Source organism: Theropithecus gelada, chromosome 14, assembly GCF_003255815.1.
Source record: "Theropithecus gelada isolate Dixy chromosome 14, Tgel_1.0, whole genome shotgun sequence".
NCBI classification, from domain to species: domain Eukaryota; kingdom Metazoa; phylum Chordata; class Mammalia; order Primates; family Cercopithecidae; genus Theropithecus; species Theropithecus gelada.
Window position 1 is genome coordinate 14,768,061 of NC_037682.1, and position 23,025 is coordinate 14,791,085.

Below are 23,025 nucleotides of genomic sequence, written 5' to 3' on the forward strand. Positions count from 1 at the left end.
ATGAATGGTAAAGTGCAGAATGTGGAATGCTTCATAGAAAAAACATGACTTTCTTCAATAAGCAAATATTAGAAAAAATAAAACAGGGAAATATACACATTAAATTGTGACTTTAGAGACTCACACAACCAAATATAATGTATAGACTTTTTGGATTCTGACTGGAACAATCCATATGTAAAACAAAAATGAACAAATCTAGAAGTTAGGGAAAGATAAACACTTAAGTTATTAAACTTTTGTAAGCATGTTGACGGCACTATAGTTTTATTTTATAAAAAGTACTATTTTTTGACTGTAGTAGTAGTTACTCAACTACATGTCTGTGTCAGAATTCATAGACCTGTACACCAAAAGAATGAATTTTCCTGCACATAAATACTAGATCAGTATAACTAGACTTAAAAAAGAAATGACCACTATAAACAGACACAAGAGAACACCTTGCAGGACAAAGTCTGGGGGCATTGAAGGACAATAGTCAAGGACATTGCAACTCCAAAGAGAAGTAGCCAGGACTTGCAGTATGAGCTAACCAAAAATTGTACTCCCCTGCCAGAGCTGGACATCCTGTAAATTCCTGCACAACAGAATTTGGTCATTGCCATAGGATTGTGGCTGCTATATTTCCCATTTCTCCTTTTTTTCTGAATAAAAATGTAACTTATTGGATTATGTTCATACTCCACTATAGTATATTGGGTATGTGGGTGGAGCAGGGGGAATGGAGATAAGTCTCTGCACCATGAGGAGCTGCATTCAGATGTGCTGAAGAGAAATATACATTGCCCAGAAAATCTGGATCATCTTGGCAAGTGGATAAGTACACTTCATATGTGGAAAGGAGAGGACATACATATACTAGAGGGGTGAGATGGGTAGAGAGTAACTCCTGGTTACTTCTCTTGGGAGACTGAGTTTGCCCAATGTCCATTTTCCCGTTATTCCAGTTATAGAATTTAGGCTGGGCATCTGGTCATCTGGAAAAAGCATTACCTTCCACAGCCTCCTTTCCAGTGAACTGAGCCTTGTAACTGAACTGTGAACACTGGGTGTGAGCAGCCATGGTATATGCCATATTCAGATGGTGTTTTTAATAGAAAGAGGTGCTGTCTCCTTCTTCCTAATTACTCCTGTCTGTAGTAGTGTTGGCTAGTTTAGCAGCTGTTCTGGCCATGTTGCATGTTGTGGACTGTAGTATAGCCTCATTGAAGAAACAATACCTTCACTGGTTGGAATTCCCACGACCACAAAGGACTGTGCATTTGGACTATTATGTGAGAAATAAATTTCTAAGTTCTTTTTGTTGTTGTTGTTTTTGAAATTCAGTATTCTTTTGAATAAAGATTAGCATCTCTGAATGAAAAATTTCTGTAGGTCAGATTTATAGGTTTTGCACCACTGAGACTATCACATATTTGGAAAGTCCAACCAATTGCAAGTTATCAAGGAGGGTACACCAGTCAGGATTCAGTGCAAGTTACAGAGATTGAACACTAGGATCAAGTGCTGGAAATCTTTAGGATGATAACAGCAGTGAGAATCAGGAGGCCAATACTGGAATTATTAGGTTTATGAACATACTCTCTTAACTGCAATCCAGAAATCAGAAAACTGAATTAGGAAACTATTACCATCAGAAATACCTCTCCACTCCATCAAAATGAATGGACACTGCAACACTGTTTCTGGTTGTTGCTACTGCTGAAACCACTTGTGGATACCCATGAAGCTGATGACTGGATACTGACACTGAATGTAGTCAGTAGCACTACTCTTTATAGACACTCACTTTTCTATGACCCAGCTTCCCAAAAGATGGAGTGGAAGAGGATCCCCACTTTACTTTTATCTTATGAACAGTATCTATTTGGAAGAATCTCATTTGTATTCAGAATCTTACTTGCAAATTAGTCTGAAATATATAGCTTCTAGCTTTCTAGACTCTGAACATAAGAGGATGGGGATGGAGACTGAGCAAGGTACTCTTCTCATCTGCCAGAAAAGAGTTAGCTATTGCTGAATTAGAAGAAAGAACTGAAAAATTGGAATTTTCTACTGCCATTTGCAATGGAGGTTGATGTCACAGGTGGCATGGAAGGAAATAAATTATGTTTACCAAATGATTTGGGGTTGTAGAGGAACTATATGTATTTTTCCCTTATTTAAAAGTGTATTTACCACTATCTAGTTAGGCAGAGAACAAGAACCACCTTGCCAGTTATGAAGGTGTACCACCCTAGGCATTTAGAATAACAAAGAACAAATTATTTTTAAGTGTAAAAGTGAGCTAAACATTTTAAGTGAGGCTTGAGAGTTTTCCAAATTTTTAAAAAGCCGAGATAAACAAAATCAGTATTTGAGCTCTAATATATGTTTTGCATGTCCACATAATTCTCAAAGTTTTCTAAGTAGGAAATTTCATTTAAAGAAACAGCCTCCAATACTCTCAATTATTGGCATTATATATAAACTTTTATTTAGGTTCAAAAGTCCATGTGTGGTTTTGTTATATAGGTGAACTGCATGTCACCAGGGTTTTGTGTTCAGATTATTTCATCACCCAGGTAATAAGCATAGTATCCCATAGGCAGTTTTTCAGTCTTCACCCTCCTCCCACCCTCCACCCTCCAGTAAGCCCCATATCTGTTGTTTTCTTCTTTGTGTCCATGTGTACTCAATATTTAGCTTCCACTTATGAAAGAAAATGTGGTACTTGGCTTTCTGTTCCTGCATTAGTTCACTTAGGATAATGACCTCCAGCTCCATCCATGTTGCTGCAAAGGACACGATCTTGTTCTTTTTCATGGCTGTGTAGTATGCTATGGTGTATATGTGTCACATTTTCTTTATCCAGTCTACCATTGATGGGCATTGAGGTTGATTCCATGTTTTGCTTTTGTGAATAGTGCTGCAATGAACATATATATGCATGTGTCTTTATGGTAGTTTTTTCCTTTGGATATATATGCTGGGTTGAATGGTAGCTGTTTTAAGTTCTTTTAGAAATCCTCAAACTGCTTTCCACAATGGTTGAACTAATTTACATTCCCACTAGCAGTGTGTAGGCATTCCCTTTTCTCTGCAAACTCGCCAGCATCTGTTATTTTTTGACATTTTAATAACAGCCATTCTGACTAGTGTGATGGCATTTTTTTGGATTTGCATTTCTCTAATGATTAGTGATATTGGGTATTTTTTCATATCCTTGTTGGCCACATGTACATCTTCTTTTGAAAAGGGTTTGTTCATGTCATTTGCCCACTTTTTAATGGGGTTGCTTGTTTTTTGCTTGTTAATCTGTTTAAGTTCCTAATGGATTCTAAATATTCAATCTTTGCCGGATGCATAGTTTGCAAATATTTTCTCCCATTCTGTAGGTTGTGTTTACCATGTTGATAGGTTCTTTTGCTGTGCAGAAGCTTTAATTAGGTCCCATTTGCCAATTTTTGGTTTTGTTGCAATTGCTTTGGGTATCTTTGTCATGAAATCTTTGCCAGTAATTATTGGCATATTTTCTTGAAGACAGTATCTTTTTTCTAACATTCCATGGGTTCAATCTGATGATCTTGAAGTAATGACTCTTGTTTACCTTTCTCTTCATTGTAGGTCTCAAGTTTCTCATCATTTAATAATTTATACAAGCTCTCGTTTGTTTCTTTAATATTACAAAGAATAGAATCGATAGAATAACCATATTCAATAAGGGCATGCACATTACATCCACGTTGATAAAAATGACCAAAGGTATGCAAAGCAACCAATTTGCCAGATGCATTAAACACTGGAGAGCCTGAAGACCCATCAGAGAAACAAGTATCATAACTAAGCGTGTGCGTGTTCCAAACCTCTGATAGGAAACTTCTTTGGGTAAACATAGCGTATACATTACTGGTGGTATCATGGAGATCTACCAACCCATCTTTACAATCGTTTGGATATTTTTTAAATCGTTCATTTAGAGGAATCACAGTACAACCATCTATTCCCTTGGTCTGGCCTTGGGGATGACCAATTAAATAAATCAAACCAGTAGATGGTTGAGGAGAAATCTGTCGCCATAGTCCTGGAGGAAATGCATTTCCATTTTCTTTTAGTTTTAAAATGGCATAATCTAGAGTTTTATTGGACAAAAGCCATGGCTCAATGGAAAACCAATCATCAGGAGTAGGGCAGAACTCTTTATAAGTGAAAGTTACCTTAGCACATTTGCTAATTATATCTGGCCACAAACTTTCATGTGTGTTTTCACCCGCCATAAGATGTACAACATGTCGACAGGTGAAAATATAACCACCATTGAAGACAAAGCAAGTAGCATTGCCTGTGTTTCCATTATTGTCCCATTCCATGAACCCAACTGACTTGCTATGATATGTAAGCCGTTCACAGGTTGCAACTGGAATAGAATTTGGAGTCATTTTTCCAAAGTCCTTTTTATATATTTTGAATTGCTTAGATGGTGAAAGATCCATTCTCTTTTGTTCTTCCTGAAAATATTTTCTTATCCACTGTGCCTCCTCCTTAAAATTCGGATAATGATGCATTATGGCTTCATTCAACATTTGAAAATTCTTTAAGAGGTTAGTTGCCTCCTTTTGGACATCCAGATTAATAGCATACTGCCTACCCAGATGCAGTCTCCGCCTAACTTGTGAGTTTATTTGCCAATATTTTCGGATCAAACTATGAATGTAATAATTTCTAATCCTGGGAATTGTCTGGCGAGTTTCACCTTTAATATAATGGCTTAGATCCTGAGGTAGGAGAATTTGCTCTCTGCTGTGTTCTCCATCTTTGGTCTCTCCATCTTTCTCTGGTTCATGGACTTTTTTCTTAGGCTGTATCAGACTCTGGTGATTAACTTCATCGGTAGCATTTTCATTCTGTTTAATTTTTTTATGGATATCTTTCCGTTGTAACTTTTTTTTTGAAATGTCCATTTCTAAGACTTTTCCAGATACTTCATCCACCATGGACTGTTTTCCATAAATTTTCTTATGACCTTCCTTTAGTTTCCATTCAAATTCACCTATGTCAGACCGAAAACGGCCATCCTTGCATAAGGCTCCTTCAATAGTCTCACCCTTCAAGGCATAAATACAAAGTTTACTTCCTTTTTCATGAAGTTCCTTTATCTTAACAATCCTCTTTATTGTCCTTCCTATAGCAACAACATGAAAAAGAATGCATTCCATGTTTGGATTTTCACATTGGCGTAATATGTGTCCATCTTCTTCGCTACTCTTTCTTTGATGAAATGTAATTTTAAAATGAGAATCACTAGGCAGGCACTTGAGAGGCATTCCTAAATTTATATGTCCATCTATTGTCTTTTCTTCATAAACAATAATATTCTTATTAAACTGATTCTTCATCCTTTCACTGAAATAGTCATTAGCACTCAGGGCTGAGTAGATACTCTCACTGGGTTTACCATATGCTGTAAACACACTACGGTCTAATTTTCTGGAGTTTTCATTCAAACTAAAGGTGAAACAACATTCTTTGTTGTTCAAATTTGGATTCTGCATTTCAAGGGCTGTTTCATGCTTGCTGACTTCACTTTCAGGCTTAAAGGTGCTGCTACACTTTCTTATGCCAGATAGACAATGATCAACAGGTGTGTCAGCACATGTCCGCTTCATGACAGTATCCTTAAAAAGGAAAGGTTAAAGAGGTTAAAAGGAATCACCCTTAATAATGTTTTATATTTTTCTAATGATAGAACTAATAGATATTCTGAATAAAAATTGGATAATATAATGGTTAACGGATAATGGAGAAAAAAAAATCAATCACTGTTCTATCACCAGAGATATTCATTCTACATTTTATTTTAATTTTTATTTTTTTTCTCTGTATACTTTGATTTTGTTTTCTGATTTTTAAAAGTAGTACTTTGATTTTCAATAAGGGTCCTAAGACCATTTAATGGGGGAAATATCATCTTTGTAACAAATGGTGCTAGAATAACTGGATATCCAGATGCAAAGAAATGAGTTATACCTAACTTGAAATGGATCAGAAATAGCCCTCTATTATTTCATATGCAGATCTAAATCTTATGTTTCTTAAATACTATGTTGCATGTGACTTTATTTTGCACTAGGCAATGTGTCACTACTTTGCGCATTAAGCAACCTTTGAAACCACAAGCTGAGGGGCTATAGAATATTTCACTGTATAATAATTTGTAATCCATCCTTTCATTGCTGAATATTTAGATTATTTCCAGATTTTTACTCTAAATATGACAAAATTTCCTACAAATATAACATTTTTGTCTGCACATTTGAATATTTCCCTAGGTCATATTCCCAGGAGTGGAAATACCACAACTGAGGATATAAACATATTTTGCAACATATATTTTGCCTAACTGCCTTCCAGAGAATTGTATCAACTCACTCCATCCCTTCTCTCCAGCTGCTCAAGGAGACCAACCACAGTCCTATGGTTGATTCCCTAAAAGGATCTGAGTGTTACTATTTTAAATGTTTGCCAATTGCTATATAAAATTCTATCTAATTTGACTGTTTTTAGAATGTACATTTATTCACTTACTAGTGAAGCTGGACTTACTTAATTTATCTTTTAGATATTTGAAACATCACCATTCAAGGATTCCCATTAAAAATCTGTTTAGTTTCTGTTCTGTCAATGGTTTTGATAGCACTAAGAAAATATATTAAAATGACAGATACATAATAGGATGGGATACATAAATAAATAAATAAATATAAATACTCAAATACAATCAGTTGGTAGTAGCCCAGGATACAAGATATTGGCCGGGCGCGGTGGCTCAAGCCTGTAATCCCAGCACTTTGGGAGGCCGAGACGGGCGGATCACGAGGTCAGGAGATCGAGACCATCCTGGCTAACGCGGTGAAACCCCGTCTCTACTAAAAAATACAAAAAACTAGCCGGGCGCGGTGGCCGGCGCCTGTAGTCCCAGCTACTCGGGAGGCTGAGGCAGGAGAATGGCGTAAACCCGGGAGGCGGAGCTTGCAGTGAGCTGAGATCCGGCCACTGCACTCCAGCCTGGGCGACAGAGCGAGACTCCGTCTTCCGTATAAAAAAAAAAAAAAAGGATACAAGATATTGAGAATCTGATGGCAACAGAAATGAAAAACGTAAGTAAAAAACATTATATGATAGGAGTCAACATAACTTGGAAGGAAATCATTGTGAAGTCTGAAGTATTGGATCTAGTCTATATAAATAGAGGAATAAGCCTGGAGAGAGTAAAATCAGAAGGTACAGCTCAGCTTGGATCATTTGGTAGATGAAATGGAATGAGCTTAGGTCTCAGGAATAGTGATTTCCTTTTTGTCTTGGGACTCTCCTATCACCTCATGTTTTCAAATATTTATTGCCCAAATCTATCTCTGCAGCACTGACCTCTCATCTAAGCTCCAGATATTAATATTTTGTTGCCTCTTTGACATCTACTCTTAGATACGTCAGAGACATTTCACTCTTAGCCCCTTCAAAACCAGAGTCATAAAATTTAATTGTGCCCCTCTTCCTGTGTTGCTGAATCTGATAATGGTGTCATTACCCATTTGACTACTCAAGCTAGTATCCTGTGAATAGTCCTTAGTGTCTCCTCCTTTCTCTTATATACTGTATTTTTAAAAAACTATAAAACATATTATGCAGGCAAAAGCAGTTTATGACACTTTATATTTCATATAATAAACATCCATGTATCTCCTTCCCAACCTAAGAAATAGCACACTACAAATTACACTACAAATCGTTAGAGGCATACAGTGTGTCCCTCCTTCATCTTATTTCCTTTTCTCCTTCTCATGGACCACCACTAAGTCTGAATTTGTTTTAAAATTATCATTGTCTTACACTTATTTAGGGACATATACATATGTAGTAAAAGTATAAATAGTACACTGTTTCACTTTGCTGGTTTTGATTGTATATAAACAGATCCAGCTGAATGTGTTCTTCTGTGATTTGCACTACTTTTTTATTTGATTTATTTATTTTTTTGAGATGGAGTCTCGCTTTGTCACCCAGGCTGGAGTGCAGTGGCACAGTCTTGGTTCACTGCAACCTCCCCCTCCCAGGTTTAAGCAATTCTCTGCCTCAACCTCCTGAGTAGCTGGGATTAAAGGCACATACCACCACACCCAGCTAATTTTTGCATTTTTAGTAGAGACGGGATTTCACCATCTTGGCCAGGCTGGTCTTGAACTCCTGACCTCGTGATTCACCCACCTCAGCCTCCCAAAGTGCTGGGATTACAGGCATGAGCCACTGCGCCTGGCCTGCATTACTTTTTTGAGGTTCATCTTAGTTGATGAAATTCTGTATCCACTTTTACAGTTAGAGATAATTCACTGAAGAAGTAAACTGTTTATGCACATTTCTGTTATTTCTGGGGTTTTTCTAATAAAAGCAGTGGTTGATTTTGCTATGAATATCCTCAAATATGTTTCCTGGTGCACACGTACAAGGGTGTCTCTCAAGTATAGACTTAGAAGTGGAATTGCTCAACTTCAGAAATAGAGTTTAGCAATAAATATTTGAAAACATGAGGCAAGGAGAAAAAGAAAATGAGCAATCACCTTTATTATAATAGATATTGCCATATTATTTAACATAATGGTTGTACCACCTTGCACTTCCACCAATGAGAAATGAGAGTTTTCATTATTCCATGTCTTCATCAAAGCTTGGTGTTATCCATGTTTTAATGTTTCCCTATTTTGTGGGTGTGAAATAGCATCTTATTGAGGGTTTAAACAGTAGTTTCCTAATTACTAATGAAATTGAACCCCTTTTCACACTTCAGTCTCTAAAATGCTTGTTTATGTCTTTTGTTCATTTTTATATTGGATTATTTGTCTTTTTATTATTGATTCTAGGAGTATTTTAAATATTGTAGATATAAATTGCTTATTTATGATATGTGTTAAACATCTATTCTGAATTTCTTCTTCATTTTTCATTCTCAAGTGTTATAAAGGAGTTAATTTAAATGTTGTCAAGTTTATTAATCTTTTTATATCATTAGAACACCTTTCACAGGATAATTCTGTTGTTTTTTTTTTTTTTTCTAAAAATTGTAAAGGTTGCTTTTACCATTCAAGTTTTTAATCGGGAATTATTTTTTGTATATAGCTTGAAGTAGGTATTACTGTTTATTTTTTTGCATGTGGATAACTAATTACTCCAGCGATGCTGACTGAATTGTTCATTCTTTCTCCACTGATCTGTACTGCCAGTTTTGCCACATAAGATTGTTATGGGTTGAACTGTGTCCCCTCAAAACTCACATGTTATAGTCCTAACTCCTAGTACCTCAAAATGTGACCTTATTTGGATATGCAGTTCTTGTTGATATACTTAGTTAAAAATGAGGTCACACTGCAGTGGGATGGGCCCCTAATCCAATACCCCTGGTATCCTTAGAAAAGGGGGAAATATAGACATAGAGACAGACACACACAGAGTGAAGATGAGGTAAAGAGCCATAGGAAAAACATGGCCAACTATAAGCTAAGGAGAGAGTCCTGGAACAGATCTTTCCCTCACAGCCCTAACAGGTAACGAACTTTGCTGACATCTTGACCTTGGACTTTGAACCTCCAGAATCATGAGACAATGCATTTCTGTTGTTTAAGCCACACAGTCAGTGGTACTTTATTACCCCTAAGACACTACATAGTCTGGGCTTTTCTAACAAAATACATGATGCAGAGCCCTCATGATCTAATCACCCACCAAAGCCCCATCTCTTAATGCCATCACCTTGGAGATTAGGATTTAAACATATGAATTGTGGGGGATGCAAAGATTCACACCATAGCACAAACTAATACAAAGACATTGTCATATCTTGAAATTTGTGAGTCTGTCTCTACTCTGTCTGTTCTGTTCCAATGGTATATTTTTCTGTATATTCACCAAATACTGTCTTAATTTTGAGTTTTTCTACTCATTAGTATATCTTGACATTGATTTATGTCTCATTTTCATGCCTTCAACAAAATAATTTTCTCCATAAATGGTTAACAAGTAATGTTTACATTTCTTCCTAGGTAAATAATATTTTTCTAGGCATTATAAAATAATTTTTGAGGGATTACATTTTCTGATATTGCTGACTAAGCTAAATCCAATGTTTTGTAAATATCAACCTTAAACCTAGCCAATTTCCTACATTATTATTCTAATATTTTATCTATAAACCTTTTTTGTTTCAAAAATAGATGTGATACCATCTGTGAATATTTCATGAATATACTTTGTTCCCTTCTTTTCAATCCTCAAATATTATCTTTGACTATTTTTTCTTATCACACTGTATTGGCTAAATTAAATTTTATTTACCAGCTAAATAAAGGCAGTAATAGTGAGAACTCCTCTATTCTCCCTCATTGTAAAGGAAATACTTATAATGATTCATTATTTAACATGATGTTCCCTGTGAGATTTTTGAAGATGCCCTTAATCTGGCTAAGAAGCCTTCTGGTATTGTTTATATTTATATATTTGATAGTAATAGGGGCAGCCAAGATAAAGTAAGCCCATTATTGCCCATTATTTCCACTAATTAAAACTAAAGTCTTTGGAAAAATAAAAAAAGCAGCATCCTGAGCTTCTACTCTGGCCACCATGGAATAACACAGAAGTAACTTACACTCCTGCCTGAAAATCCTGAAGAAATGGACAAAATACACAAAATGGTTTCTAAGACATTCAGCATTAGTCAAAGGACAGTGATACTTGAGAAACAGAAAAACAATGATGCAAACTCTATGACTGCCTGAGCTTACTGCCTGAAAAGAGGCTCTAGGCCATGGTTCAGGGAAAAGAATCCAGGCAAAGCTCGATAGCAACTGAGTTGAGGAAAAGGAACCGAGTTCTGGGAAGCCAATGGGTTTAGCTTTTGAAGGGCAGGAGAGGACTGTACAGAGAGGGTCCCCATAAGTCTTCAGATGACTAGTGGTCTGCACATGCATGTGAGGAAATCACCTAAGTCAGGGAAATCAACTACCCAAAAAGATTAGAAGGAACAATCCCTGGAGATCTTACAGGGCTGGGAATAGTTGCTGTTCCCACCAGACCTAGGGAAAACATCATAATTCATGCGGCATTGAGCACAATACTAAAAAGAACATTGCCTCAGCAGTAGGGATATATTAGCTTTGTAATATACAGGCAAAACATTACAAGAAAAGAAAACTACAGGCCAATATAAACATAAATTCCAGAACTAATAGGTAAATACCAGGAATGCAAGGTTGGTTTAACTTTTGAAAAACATGTCGCTGTAATAAGCCAACTAGAAAAATTTAAATTTCTATATATACATAGAATCATCTCAACAGACATAGAAAAAGCATTTGGTGAGCCTGACATCTATTTCTAATAATATCAGCAACCTAGGAATAAAAGGAAACTTATTCAATCTCATGAAGAACAGTTATGAAAAACTTACAGGTAACATCATACTTAATGGTGTAGGATTGAATGCATTCCCAAGACTAGAAAAAAATGGAAGAATGTCTTCTCTGGCAGAATCTCTACACCATTATGCTGGAAGTTTTAGCCAGTGCAATAAAAAACAGAAATAAATAAAGGCATCTCTATCAGAAAGAAATTAGTAAAATTATCTTAATTCATAGATGACAGGTAATCTATGTAGAAAACTCTGACAATATATGCAAGACTTTTGTCCTAAAATATATTGTGGGAAATTAAACTGGACCTGGCTGCCTTCTCCAATTCAGATTCTGCTGAATGATCAAATGCAGCCCTGAGAAGCCCCCTTGGAGACAAGAGGGATGCCCCAGGTCTGAAGGAGTGAGGCAGAAGAACAGGACCTGGAGGCAGGGAACCTAAGGATGATTCACACTCACTTCCTAGAACTGAATCAAAAGGAAAATCCCACCTCTCCACACTCAAGTAACAAAAGAATTAGAGGCTCCTCCCTTTGCAAATTATGCCCCCAATTCCTGCTTTCCACCTCATTGCAGATGAAACATGGAAAGTACCTCTAGTTAGTCCCCTCCCTCAACCAATAAAACTGGTTGTGGGCCACTGCTTCATTTACATAGGGTGTAAACAAAGTAACCAATGAGAAACCTCTAGAGGATATTTAAACCCCAGAAAATTCTGCAACCAGTGCTCTTGAGCCCATTGCTCAAGCCTGCTCCTACTCTGTTGAGCATACTTTCACTTCAATAAATCTACACTTTCGTTGCTTCTTTCTTTTGTTGCTTTGTTTGTATGTTTTTACGAAGTCTTTCTTTAAAATGCCAAGAAGCAGGACAACTTTTAGTGAAGACCCTGCATTGGTAACAGGAGGAGGATTGGGGAGTCACTCCCTCACTCCTAAACCTCAGAAGAAGTCGTTGCCTGGGGTGTGGATTCCTTGAGGGCCATGACAGGGTACTAAGTGGCCTGAGGATTCAGTGCCAGTCCTAGCTTGCCCTGTGAAACCTCTGTGGGAGGCGGTAGGGTCCAGAGGGAGGAAGCACACATCCAGGCTCTGCTACATGTACCACCCACTGTGTGACCTTGGGCTACTTGTTTAACATCTTTGAGCTGTGCTAGGTAAATGAGATAATATATGTGAAAGGCCAGGCTCTTATGGGGACCCTTGGTAAGTGTGAAGGGAGTAGAAACTTTTGAGGTAATCGTACTTGCATCCCTAAAGGAGGATTGAAAAACCTGCCCTCCTCCTAATCTCCTCAGAAGCTATTAAAAAAACAAACATGCCAAACAAATGTAATTGTTCTTTCCACACTTTGATGGGACCTGAGTTCTTAAGGAGGCAGTACAGAAAAGTCCCCTTGCCAAAACAGAGTGGAAGTGGAAGGAGGGTCTAGGGATAGCAAATTCCAACAAAAACATGTCTCTTCCTTTCCAGGGTTATGGGAAAGTATGTGTTAGTGGTGGTGGGTTTTCTGCTTAAGGTATAGCAAGATCTCTAAATAGGGTAAATCAAATTATCTGGCTCATTCAGAGGGCAGGCAGCTCCCCTGTGACTTTACCCAAAGACATTCAAAGCAACTGCACATAGTTTGTTTTCCCTCTAAGTGAGAAAGGGAGAAGGTTACGGTTCTCTGTCCATCTGCCATTGAGATGTTCACCTGATTCTATCACTGCCTTAGAGACCTGGTAAAAAATCTGGGGCTTGTCAAATGGAGAAATAGATGCCCAGGTCCAGAAGGGCTTTGCCCATGGCCTCTCATGTTCAGAGTCTACTGGAGAGCCAGAACTCCATCTGCCTGACAGTCCCAGTCTGGGTCTGGGTTCTTGCCACCATTCTGCATCAGAATCACCTGTGGGTTTCTTGAAACACAGATTGCTGAGCCCTAACCCAGAGGATCTGACTGAATATATCTAGGGTGAGGCTTCAGTCTGTGTTGATTCTGCCATCGTAGGGGCCAGGCATTGAGCACCCCTGAGTTAATGCAAAGAGCAGCTGACCAGGCCCAGCTACCTTAGCTCCTCTCTATTCTGAGGCCTTTCCTTGGTGGTCCTCAACTGCCTTCTCTTCAGTTAAGAGTCTTTGAAGTCAGTCACTCTTCCCTCTATAGCTCTGGGCTCCAGAAGAGGGGCACACATGGGAAATGAGGACCTGGCTCTTTTGAATGTCCCTTCACTGAGCCCTAGAATGCTCTGTGGAAAGGGCCTTTGGGATGCAGCATTTCACCTTACCAGGAGGGGATTGTCTACAATTAAAATTAGAATAAATTATTGAATTGGGTAATCTGAACTCACTGTAGGCCTTGTAAGAGTTCATGTGTGGTCAGGCATATTTGGAGATGCCTGTTATGCTTTGTTGGTAAGAATAAAAGAGTTTTGAATCAGCAGAATTTAGAGCAACATGTTCTGTCAGCAAGTTAGCTAGAGAAACAGAAATGACTGAGGAACAATAAGGAGGAAGTGACTAAGGTCCAGGACACAAGTCAGAGTATAGATGGAATCTGAGCTGAGATTCTAAGATTCTGGAGTCTTCTATGTACCTTCTCAGTCTCGAGGCCTTGGAGCAGAGCAGGAATTGACCACATTCACAGCATTCCCACAGTGAAATTATGCCCAACCCCTGTCAAGATAGCCAAAGAGGCAAATAATGCACCGGGAGGTAAATATCCAAGTGAAACAGAGTAGGGGCAGGACTCTGCCTTCACCACCAATAATGCATTTTTCCACACCCGCTGACTACCAGAACTTGCATCTCCACTGGTGCCATCCTCATTGGCTGTAAGACCTTAAAGAAACTAAGAAGTATTCTACCATAAATCTCATTCAAGGGAGTTAACTTTATTACTTGCATGAACACAGGACCAGTAGAATGACCAAACTTTACCTCATCGCTTGCCTCATTATTATGTGAAAATCCTCACCCAGGGAGGGACTTATCCACCATTTTTTGATCATGTGATGTAAGTACTAACATGATTTCTCACTGTGCCTGCACACTCTACAGTCCACCCAACACATACAATAATATTAGCATACCTCCTGCTTTTCATGTCAGCTTTTTTTAAAACAGCAAAAAGACCTATCCTTGAGGAGCCATCTGGAGAACTCACTCCAGTGCTGTCTCCCTTGTATTCGAGAACAAGCCTCTAATAAAGCCTTGTCTGGGAAACTCACTTGGCCTTGTGTCAATTTCTATTGCATGGGAGACTAAAAACTTGTGACTGGTAACACAAGAAACAGAAAGTTTTAGTATGACGGATGCCACAACAGCGGCAGAGGTGGGGAACTGGACGACAGGGTGGGATCTACAGGTGTTAAAAGCAGAAACAGCATGGATAGGAGTGGTGGGCTCTGGAACAGCACAGAACCTTCTTATTCCTTGACTTTCTCTACCTTTTCTCCACATTGTAACAGACTCAACCCTTGTCTTTCCCTGGCCCCTACTTCTAAGCCTGGCCAGGACTGGAAAAAAGAATAATAGCATAAAGAAAGAGAGAAAGTGGCCCCCATCCCACCTCTCTGACCCCTCTTGTCTGATGAGGAAAACCCAGGCATGTTCCTTAGAGATTCCAAGTCTAATGGAAGGGACACAGGTACTGATTAGTGAATCAACAAGCACTAGACTTATTGGTCAGTTAACAAGCACCCTTCTACCTCTGGACCTTTGTACTTGCTGCTTTCTCTATCTTCAGTGTTGTTCCCCTAGATATTTCTAGGACTCACCTCCTCACTCCTTTCAGGTCTCAGATAGTACCTTATCAGAGAAGCCGATTATCACCACTTCCAAAACAGCCTCCACCATTCTCTTTTCCCTTCCGCCCATATCAATACACACACACACACACACACACACACACACACACGTGCATGCAAACACACACACACAATTTATTTTTCCTTTCTCCCTGTATAGTGTCAGCTCCAAGAGAACAAGGATATCACCGTATTCACTGGCATATCCTTGGTGCCTGTGACGTACCAGGCACGTAGGTTTGCAAGAAATGTTCATTGAATAAATGATCAAAGTGATTGAATGAATACTATGTACTCACCACTGTCCTGGCCAATTAGAGACAAGGAAGAAAAAGGCAAAGTTCCTGTCAGTGATAAAGTGCTTGGGTTTTAGGGTCAAAACTCACTTGTCATTTCTGCTCCCTCTCTGACCTCCACAGTTTAAGCCCTACATTCTCCATCTCTCTTTTCCTTCACACCTCTCATCCACTCCATCCCCTCCTCTCTGCCCCTTCAGCTCCCAGTCTCAGGCCACCCCAGGCCCCCTCCTCTTTAGCCTGGATGTTTGTGGAATAGCCTCCACTCTCAACTCTTCTGTCCCTTCAAGCATCTTCCCATCCCCTCTTTTCCAAGGCCCATGAGGCTAGAGTGTTCTGGCCCCTGTCCACCCCTCCCTCTGCCCCACCTTCTGCTGCTCAGCTCCTCTCCCCTTGGTCCCAGCTATGCTGCCCACGCAGGCCCTGGACAGGAAGCCCTAGCCATTCTCAGGGCTTGTGCACTCACCATTCTGTTTGGCCTTCCCTTGGGTCTCTTTAGGGCCACTTCAGGGGCCTCTTGACTTCCCCAGCCAGAGTAGCACTCCAAGGCACACACCTTCCACTTTCTGTTACCTTTGTATGTTCTTGATCCACTAGCGAAAACTTTCTATTTGTCTGTTTCCTGGATAGTCTCTTTCGCTCTTTAACATGTAAGGTTCACAAGAGCTGGGACTCTGTCCTTCTTTCACATGCCAAGTCCCTAAAGTAGAAGCTGGTCAACAAAGTTTGCTAACTGAGGGGCCAGGCTTCAAATGCATTCTGAACAAATACCTCCCCTCTGTTTTCTGTCAAATTGGAAAACATTTCCCTCCAGGTGTGGTGAGACTCCCATAAGACGTGTATAATGTGTCCAACAGACTGTTGCATCTGGCATACATAACTTATGATCTTGACCATATAGTTTCCAGGGGACTCTAAGTGTGGGGGACGCTGATGGAGTCATGACTCCGTCTGGGGGATGCTGATGGAGTCGTGACTCCATCTGTGCAGAGCTTTTGTCTGGAGAGGGAGATTCCAGTGCTAGAGGTTTCTCCCTTGAGGAGTTTACGTAGGATGGAGGAAGCAAGGGTTTCTCGTCAAAGCGGCAAGACACACTTCAGAGACCCAGAGGTAATAGCAGAAAGTCTGCTAGGAGGAGCCACTCACAGTTCTCTGGACAATCTTAAAGCTGCATAATGTCGGGATGACTAACCTCTGTCACTTGTGCCTTGTACTTCTGATCTTTCTAGTTCTTATCTTGTCTGGTGACCTTGGAGAAAACAGTGCACCAGTCATATTGCCCCTTCAATCACCCACTCCCTGCTCTGCCTTCATGCACCAGGTTTGCCTATTCTCCCAGGCACCCAGCAGCAAAATAAATTAAACAAGACCAAAATGAATAGAGAATATATCTTGTTCAAGATTGGAAGACTCAACATTGTTAAGATGCTAATTATCCACAATTGTGTTAATTTTTTTACACAATTAACACACAATTCACACAAACACACAAACTTTGATCCAGATATAGCACCATACAAAAAATAAATAAAACTTAAAATCAATTGCAGACTTAAACCTAAAACTACAAAACTCTGGAAGAAAACTTAGAAATGTTTTGTGATCTTAGATTTAGCACAGTTCTCTGATGTAAAAAACAAAAGCATGATCCACAAAGAGAAAAATAGAGAAAGTAAACTTCATCAAAGTTGAAAACTTTTCCCTCCCAAACAGGACTAAGAGGATGAAAAGACAAGCCACACAGAGATAAAATATCAGCAATTATCACAAATATTATGAGAAAAGCAATATGACAAAAGACTTGTTTCCAAAATATGTAAAGCCCTCTCAAAACTCAGCAATAACCAACCAGGATAAAAACGGGCAAAATATTTTAATAGACGCTTCACCAAAGAAGATATGTGGATGATATAAACACATAAAAAGATGCTCAAATCATGAGTCATTAGTGAAATGCAAATTAATACTACAAAAAGATGCCATTACATACCTATGAGAATGAATAAATCAGAAAAACTTTGTGTTGAAAAGTGTATGAAACAACTGGAACTCTCACACATTGGTAGTGAGCAAGTGAAATCATACAGCCATTTTGTAAACATTTTGACAATTTCCTATAAAATTAAAGTTATGTCACACACTTTCCATGACAGCAATTCCACTGCTAGGTGGACCCAAGAGAAATGAAAACTAATCTTCATACAAAAACCTGTATGCAAATGTTCACAACAGCTTTATATACAAAGTCCCCAAATGGGAAACAATTCAAATTCTTTTCAGTGAGTGAATGGATAAACAGATTTTGATACATTCACACAGTGGAATGTTACTCAGCAATAAAAAGAAAAACCTATCAATGCATGAACAACACTTATGACACTTAAGTGGAATGTTCTAAGTGAAAGAAGCCAGACTCAAAGGGTATGATTCAGTGTATGTTCCATTTACATGATGTTCTGGAAAAGGCAACACTAGAGTAATGAAGAGATTAGTGGTTGCCAGGGACTGGGGTGAATAGGGGATTAGTGGGGAGAACAGGGAATTATTTAGAGTGATGGAACCACACAAGGAATTATTTAGGGTGATGGAACGGCTTTGCTTCTTGATTTTGGTCATGGTTACATTACTGTAGGCATTTGTTATAGGCCATTCAACTGTATACCAAAAAGATTGAATTTTACTGTCTATGAAATAAATAAATTTAAAGGAAACAATAAAAGTTAAAGCCTTTCAAATAATCTGTAAGACAATTAATTGGGTGTAGGGGTTTTTGTGTTCATTTCTATCACTTTTTTTGTATCTTCTACTTTTTCCACTTTTTCTAAATTTATATTCCCTTGCTTTGTTGCCTCCTTTATTTTGACTTTTCCCTCTTGTTCTATTTTCCAGACAAATAGTTTGGCAGTATTATACCCTCATTCTGTTCTATCATTGGATGCCCTAGACTAGTACTGCCCAATAGAATGTCTGCAGTGATGGAAATGTTCTACATCTGTACTATCTAATTCCACAGCCACAAGTGCTTGTTCTTAAGTACTTGACATGTGATGTAACTGAGAATTTGTACTATTCACCTTTTTCATTATTTGATTTTAGTTAAGTTGAATTTAAATTTAAATTTACATAATCACATGTGATTAGTAGCAACTGTCTTGAACAAAATAGCCCTAAACATTTTAACATTAATATTTAACTTAACAAAGTCCAAAGTGAATTGAGTAACTCCTCCTAAGCAACACAAAGCTAAAGTCTGTAAACACGTCTCCTTTATTTACAGAAGAAAATCCAAAGACCTACACATGGAATTCAAAGAAAAAAAAGATACTGCAGCTATTCTCCAGAAAGCTAATCTACCTCTCTCCCACTTTTTAGGAGCCATACATGTATGGAAATGAATTCATGCCAGCTTAAGAATATCTATATGTGCCCTCTCAGTCACAAGGTTTTGTGCTGAAATGGGTGAGCTACTTAAACTGGGACAATTAGATGGCAAAGAGAAGTTTCCTCAGGAAACCAGGATAGACTCATTATTGGGAGAGTAAAGTACTGGATACTACTGCAGCTCTATTTGTCACTATGCAGAAAGCCAGTCAGGGGATAGCAAGAAAAGCAGAACATAGGAACTGAACACACAAACAAGTCCTTAAAGAAACTGCATACCACTGAATGAAGAGCTCAGCTGAATTCTGGAATGTCCACTCATGTGAGCCAATGAATCCATTTTATTGTTTCACAATTAGAAAATATTTCTACTGGAAATATGGAAAGCTCTTATTGATATAAAGCCTATTTTGATCTTGGCACCATACTACCTTATCAGTACAGAAAGCATTATTTGCATACCACATTCTTGAATTCTCCTTGTACAGCATCAAATAAAGCTATCCTGTCCCCCAAATATGTTTTCCTGTGTACATGACTATACTCAGGCCATTCCTTCACCCTTGATACACTAGTGAAATGTCATTCATTCTTTTTAAAAAATAAATTAGTGTTAGACATACAGAATGCATAATTAATGTACATACTTAATGTATACAACTTGATGAGTATGGAGATACATTATTACCACAATCTATGCCATCAACCTATCTATCACCTCCCAAAGTCTTTTCCTGCTCTCTTATTATTTTTGTAATAAGAACACTTAACATAAGATCTATCATTTTAGCAAGAATTTGAGTGTACAATAGTGTTAACTATTGGCACCCAGGCTGTACAGATCCCTAGAACTTATTCACCTTGTATAAGGAAACTATGTACCGCCTGACTAACACCTCCATTTTCCGCTCTTCCCAGCCCAACAACCACTTCTACACCTGAGTTTGACAATTTTAGATTTATTATTCATTAATAAATCATTTCTCATATGACACTGCTGTAGTTTCCTAAGTCTGAATTAAGCATTCTTCTCTCTGTACTCTAAAATCACTTGTTTATGTCTCAAATTAGTATTATCAGTTTGCATATTTTGAGCAAAATAGTGTGGGTCAAAAACCAGTCTCTGCATTCTGACGGCCTAGGTTCAGATCCTTGCTCTGAAGTCCGTTACTTCTGCAACTATAAGCAAGTTGAGCTTCAGTTTCTTCTTTTGTAAAGTAAGTATGATAATAATACTTACTGCATAGTTCTATTAACTGTTAAATGGAATAATCAATATAATGGGACACAATTCCAGGCCCACAGTGTTTCCTCGGTAAACATTAGCTGATTATTTTTGCCTGTCTACACTTTCCAAGATTTTAAGTGCCTATATTGTTTGTTAGTCATCTTGTTGTCTTAAGACACGTTTAGCACTGTTAACTCATACCCTATCATTTTGCTTTCCACAAGCACTTATGTGTATGAGCTCCCCAAATATAAACTACCTAAGAGAAAGACTTATAACTACCATTGTTTAAGAACTTATCTCCAAGAACCTCATATGGCACTATGGTTAGACTATCACTCCTGTGGGGAGTTGTAAAAAAGTAGACACACCTCTGAAACTTCAGGTCTAGTCCTCTGGTCATCTCCCGTGGCACTAAATGACTTGTTTTCTTCAGTCTTCATGGAATTCATGATGAGTTCAGAGAGAATATAACTAACTTCTACTAGTGGATAAGATGGAGAAACAAGGATTGAATTTATTCTGCCACGTGAAATGTCTAAAAAAACCCAAAAAAACAAGATCTATGAAATAACCACTTTCAAACACTGGACATCAGGTGGTGTGGGACCTCATCTCTAATATCTGAGAAGAAAATCATATGAGGTAAGCCCTATGGACATTTAGCTTACTGTATGCAGTTTCCAAGGCATATCTTAGGAAGGAGAAACAGGCAGAGTCACACAGTTTCCCTGAGTTGAGAAGACAAGGTGGGAGTTTGGGGAGGCCAGGATGACTGGAACTTGTATGACAGAGTACTAGGGAGAAGAGAGCCACAGGAGCACACAGTATCAGAGATCTGCAGTGGGTATCCCTTGAGGTTTCGGCTTGGTCAATGCATGGGTGGAATGAAACGGTTGAAAAGGAACAGGAAAAGAATTACCCAAAAGGAGTAGATGTAACAATTTCTGAGGCTCATACAGGACTGTGTATAATTTCAGTTCACAAAAATCTGACTAGAAAGCTTCATAATTCATGAAGTATCAGGGAGACTACTCAGAAAGGTATTTCTTCCATAGTGGGACAAAATTAGCACTAGTTCTTGTCCCACCTAAAAAATAAAAGCAAGCTTTGAAAGTATAAAATGGTTTCCATGTAAAATATCAACGTACTAGAATAAAGCTCAAGAATATTGACAGAAATGTAAAAATTTCTGGCATCCAATGTTGTGAAATTAACAACGCTTGATAACTAATAAAAAAATCAGCAAGCACTTAAAAAGTGGATAAATATGACCCATAATGACAGGAAACATCAGTGAATAGAGACAGGTCCAGAAGTGAGAGAGATGATAGAACTGGTAGTCAGAAATATTAAAAGTCATTACCTTGAATTTCTGGCCAAAAAGGAGTAACAGGGACTGGATTTCCACCTAGTCTGAAAATAAAACAAAACAAAAAAGAGCAAAATATATGAAACCATGGTTTGCAAGGAACTGGACATCATGCAATTAAGGACAGTGACAATTGAAATGCATCCTATAATCCACGTTAGCAGACTACCTTGAAGGATTCCAGGCCAGTGTTGCAAGGAAGGGCGGCAAGACAAAGCTAGTTGGAATTCCAGATTTCAGGAGACAAAGCTGAGAGACCAGGGTGACAAGAGGTCACAGGCCACAGACCTGGCGGGAGACCCGCACAGAGAGGGAACTCCAGATAAATGAAGAGGGTTGCCCTAAAGCATCCAGCTGTGTACTGATTAGAGCAGCAGCTGAGAAAACTTCCCAAGGCCAGGAAAGAACCACCCTAAAACTGTCATAGTCGAACTTTCCTCCAGCCCTCTCCCTGTAACCCTTTTAGGGATCCCCATTTCCTCATTTCTAAATTAAGGACTTTGGCTCAGATCAAACTTTTATTGTTCGTGTGAACTGGTTCCTCTGAGCTTTTTAAAAAGGATTCCAGATCCCACCCTCACAGACTCTGATTCTGTATGTCGGGGTGTGGCTATGGAATCTGCACTTTTACCTGCCTCACCCCGCAACTCCCCTCTCAAACGCGCACCACATTGTTTGAACAGCTGCCTCTGTCACCGCAGGATGACCTCAATGCTTTCCTAAAGTCCCAGAACCTATGAAGGTCACCTGTGCTTGAAGCTGTGCTTGCTTACAGAAACAGAGACTGCATGTCAGTAACCACCATGCTACAAGATGGGAAACGAACTTAGAAGCGCTACCCTAACCTGAATCGTTGCTAATTACCATACCTAAATCTTTGCCCTGGGGAGAAATGCAGCTTGCTAGGTACATGTAGTGTTGGGGTGCACAGGAAATACGAGACTGCCGCACTCAGCGCTTTCTGGAAAGCCCCACCTCTTTCCAGGAATCCTTGCTCTCCAGCTACTTGCCCTAAAAGACCTTAAGAAGCACCCCCACACTACACCCCAGGCACTTTGAGCAGGAGCTCCCCTACTCCATCCCTTGATCAGTGAATAGTTTCTGCTCTACTTAAGGGAACCTGGTCTCGTTCTATGGGCGTGAACGGCACTGGGCAGGGATAGGACCCACCAGGGTCAAACGACCCTCTTGAGATTCAGGAAAACCCAGACGATCTCCAGGTATCTTTTCAGGAGTAAAACTCTTGGTCTTTGAAGCTGAGGGGCAGGGAAGGGAATTACCACACTGGCGGCTGCCCAGCTCCCCATCCAAAACCTCCTTGACTTTGGGCTGAGGTCCTTCTGCCTATTGCTTTTGTCAGCCATCCCCCTAAGAGAACTCCAGGTCCGACCCAGAAAAAGAAAAACCACTCACAGAACCGGAGAGTCTGTCCACACAGTGCACGTGCCAGTCAGCGCCCACCGCTCTGGATTCGCAGGTGCCGGAAAGGCTGCTCTTTTGTAGCGCTCAGCTGAACTTTTCCCGCC

General features: G+C 39.1%; 1 protein-coding gene across 4 annotated transcripts; it reads right to left on the minus strand.

Annotated features, from left to right (window-relative positions):
• Positions 1 to 2,453: 2,453 nt before the first annotated feature.
• Positions 2,454 to 23,025, minus strand: FAM111B (family with sequence similarity 111 member B). Of its 4 annotated transcripts, none has more exons than XM_025356964.1 (4): positions 22,913 to 23,024; positions 21,494 to 21,538; positions 20,499 to 20,665; positions 2,454 to 5,657 (listed from the first exon to the last, which is right to left on the minus strand). In XM_025356964.1, exons 3-4 carry the CDS (start codon positions 20,577 to 20,579, stop codon positions 3,540 to 3,542), a joined length of 2,199 nt encoding a protein of 732 aa, XP_025212749.1. In that variant the 5' UTR covers positions 20,580 to 20,665; positions 21,494 to 21,538; positions 22,913 to 23,024; the 3' UTR covers positions 2,454 to 3,539. The 4 variants fall into 4 exon arrangements, with proteins under 4 accessions (XP_025212749.1, XP_025212751.1, XP_025212752.1 ...); XM_025356965.1 differs by having other exon boundaries at positions 3,078 to 5,657; positions 21,494 to 21,543; positions 22,913 to 22,999; XM_025356966.1 differs by lacking the exon at positions 20,499 to 20,665 and having other exon boundaries at positions 22,913 to 23,025.